General features: G+C 44.9%; 2 protein-coding genes across 2 annotated transcripts in view; one reads left to right on the top strand and one right to left on the bottom strand.

The window, feature by feature from the left end:
- The window catches only part of vipas39 (VPS33B interacting protein, apical-basolateral polarity regulator, spe-39 homolog), an 18,606-nt gene extending 18,009 nt beyond the window's left edge, over window positions 1-597 (bottom strand). The window contains exons 1-2 of the mRNA XM_015368918.1: window positions 446-597; window positions 129-221 (exon numbers count right to left, since the gene is read on the bottom strand). Coding sequence (XP_015224404.1) covers window positions 129-221; window positions 446-448 — 96 coding nt within the window. The 5' untranslated portion in view covers window positions 449-597. The remainder of the gene's footprint in view (window positions 1-128; window positions 222-445) is intronic.
- A 1,436-nt stretch (window positions 598-2,033) lies between these two features.
- LOC107080718 (activator of 90 kDa heat shock protein ATPase homolog 1-like) lies at window positions 2,034-2,771 on the top strand. Its single transcript, XM_015368923.1, has 2 exons — window positions 2,034-2,211; window positions 2,549-2,771. The coding sequence occupies exons 1-2, from the start codon at window positions 2,132-2,134 to the stop codon at window positions 2,745-2,747; spliced, it is 279 nt and encodes a 92-aa protein (XP_015224409.1). The 5' UTR covers window positions 2,034-2,131; the 3' UTR covers window positions 2,748-2,771.
- The last annotated feature ends 124 nt before the right edge of the window (window positions 2,772-2,895 follow it).

Below are 2,895 nucleotides of genomic sequence, written 5' to 3'. Positions count from 1 at the left end.
TTGATTATCAGAGGAAACTGGAACTTTCCTCCAGTCCCAGTTAAACCAGTAAACAGAACCAGAACCCCTACAGCAGTTTATCCCTCTGCCTCCAGACTACATGACGTCACTTCCGGCCAGCAGCTTACCTTGCTGAGGTCATCATCAGCATCATCGAAGGCGAAGGCCTTGAACTTGGAGCTGTTCCAGTAGTCTTCCTCATCTGCCTTACTCTTCATCATCTGGACACAGAACCAAACATCACCCCCCCTTCATTAATTCACAGCTTCCGGTTCCGGTGAGCCCCGCTTCACCCTGACCGCCTGTGTTTTGATTAGTTAGCATGCTAGCAGCTAACAGAGGCGCCTGTTTTAGAGGTTTTCCCGCCAAAACAAACGGCTGAAAAAGATTAATCTCCCTGAAGACAAATGACGCATCAATAAAGACATGATTAGAATAAACCCACCATCGATCAGCTGCCACTTTATTCACCCGAAGGAGCTCCTCTTCTTCTCGGAAGGATACCTCACTGCTTCCGGGTCCGCGGTGGCTTCTGGGAGTTGTAGTGAATAAACACTGCGGTCCTGTTTGCCTCTGGTTGAGCTTCATGCAGCAGAACTCAGCCACCTTCTATGAACACTAGTTAGTTCATCTCACCATCACTAGTAAACGAGTCAACTAGTTAACACCATCACTAGTTAACGAGTCAACACCATCACTAGTTAACGAGTCAACTAGTTAACTAGTGATGGTGTGATGAAGCCTCATTGAACCGGAGCTTCATGTGAAACTGTCACCACCTACTGGTGGAAAGCAGAACTACACTTTTGGAATTTAATCTGAGATTTTGACATTTTTAGTGATTGTTCTGAATAATAAAGTCTTTTGTAAGTTTCTTTGTGTGTAAAATGTCTTAAAAGAGAAAAAATATTTAAGGTTCACAGTTTTTCTGCCATTTGAGTGAAATAAACTCAAGCAGTGAAAGTATTTCTGTAAATTGGGCAACGATGAGCAAAATTAAAGGTTTTAGTCATTATAGATTTTCCATAGTTTTTGGTTTTAATCTGATTGGAAGTTTTGTGTTGAACTAATTTCCTGGTTTCCCTGGAGAAAAAAAAACCCCCGTAATATGTAGCCAACATTTGGAAGAAGAATGTTTTCAAGATGACTTGGATAATAGCGCGTTGTGACAAACACCAGATACAGCACTGGGACTTGATCAACAGCCGATACCGCACCGTGACGTCACTAACCAGTAGGTGGCAGTAGTGTTCTTTGACAAACATGGATGCCTCCAGTAAAGCACATTCACATGAAAATTACTCTGAATTAAAAACACTGATCATTTATTGAACAGGATGGAATCATTTCAGATTTATTTATTATAATTTGATTTCTGAATATGAGCGACTTCTCCTTTAAAGGCCAGCAGGTATATTAGGAAATGAATCCCAAGGTCAGACATTCAAAGTTCAGATAAAACCTAAAGCTTGATTTTAGACTCTAAAGACCATCAGAGAGTCTCTTTAAAAGGTTTCTATTCAAGGTTCCCTGAATGACAGGAAGTCCTCCAGATCAGCAGCCCCAGAGCATCACTCTACCAACTCCATGTTTGACTGTAGGCCTGAGGCAGCTGTTGATACTGCAGGCTGTGGAACTGTCCAATGGAAGCCATTTTTTCCCGTCTCTCTTGCCTTTGTGGAATCATGACCTCTGACCCCCCAGATGAGTAACGGGTTACATTTCTCAGTCATTTTGGTAGGTCTGTTCCTCCAGAGGACGTTCTCCACTGGTCCAGGTCTGCTCCATAAGCCTATAGAGGTCCTCTCTGCGGCTCTGAAGTCAGAAACCTTGAATGAAAACCAAACTAAAGCTTAACGGACGGGATCATCCGGCCTAGAGTCAGGTTAGTTTGGAGCTATAACTCCTACCACCAAAGGAAAGCTTCTATTATTCGCTGCTGATGGATCTGAAACTTTTATCTTCTCAGACCAGAGGCGTCACTTTATTTTCCTGAACTGCCTCCTGCATGGGATTTTATTTTGAAAGTCCTTCCGCTGTGCAGCAGGATTATGTTTCAGAGGATTCCCAGATTCAGTCGCTGCGGCTGTTTCAGACTCCCAGGATCTTCAGTCCGTACGGCTGATCCGCCATGGCCAGATGGGGGGAAGGAGATCCTCGCTGGATCGTAGAGGAGAGAGCTGATGCCACCAACGTCAACAACTGGCACTGGTCAGTGCAGCCTCACTGTCTTTATCTCTTTATTTCCTTCAGTGAACACTAACTCAGGGAATTTGAAGGATTTAGTCCTCTGACATATAAAGATCAAAATACAGTACATGCTAAAGTCACCCTGCTGGTTTCCATGGTAACGCTGACTCCAGGCAGAAACCTCCAGAATGAGCAGTGGGATAAATCAGGAGTTATTTTGGGGACAAACTGTTATCAGACCCTGCAGCTCAGCACATGTGTGGATATTTTTAAAAGCTGTGATGTCAGAAGTGGGTGGAGCCAGCTGACTCCAGGAGCAGCTGAGACAGATCTATCTTCTTCTTGTGTTCCCGTTTAGGACGGAGCGAGATGTCTCCGCCTGGTCGTCTGAGCGTCTCCGTCAGCTGCTGCTCAGCGTGCGGGTGGAGGGACCAGAGGGGGTCTGTGAGGTCACAGACGTCAGCAAGCTGGACGGAGAAGCCTCCATCAACAACCGCAAAGGAAAACTCTTCTTCTTCTACGAGTTTCAGCTGAGGGCCAACTGGCTAGGTCTGTGATGTCATCATCATCATCATCATCATCATCATCATCCATCCATCATCCATCCATCATCCATCCATCCATCCATCATCCATCATCCATCCATCCATCATCCATCCATCCATCATCCATCATCCATCCATCCATCATCCATCCATCCATCAT

Source organism: Cyprinodon variegatus, unplaced genomic scaffold, assembly GCF_000732505.1.
Source record: "Cyprinodon variegatus isolate N-32 unplaced genomic scaffold, C_variegatus-1.0 Scaffold2247, whole genome shotgun sequence".
NCBI lineage: Eukaryota > Metazoa > Chordata > Actinopteri > Cyprinodontiformes > Cyprinodontidae > Cyprinodon > Cyprinodon variegatus.
This window is presented reverse-complemented; position numbering and strand designations above follow the sequence as displayed.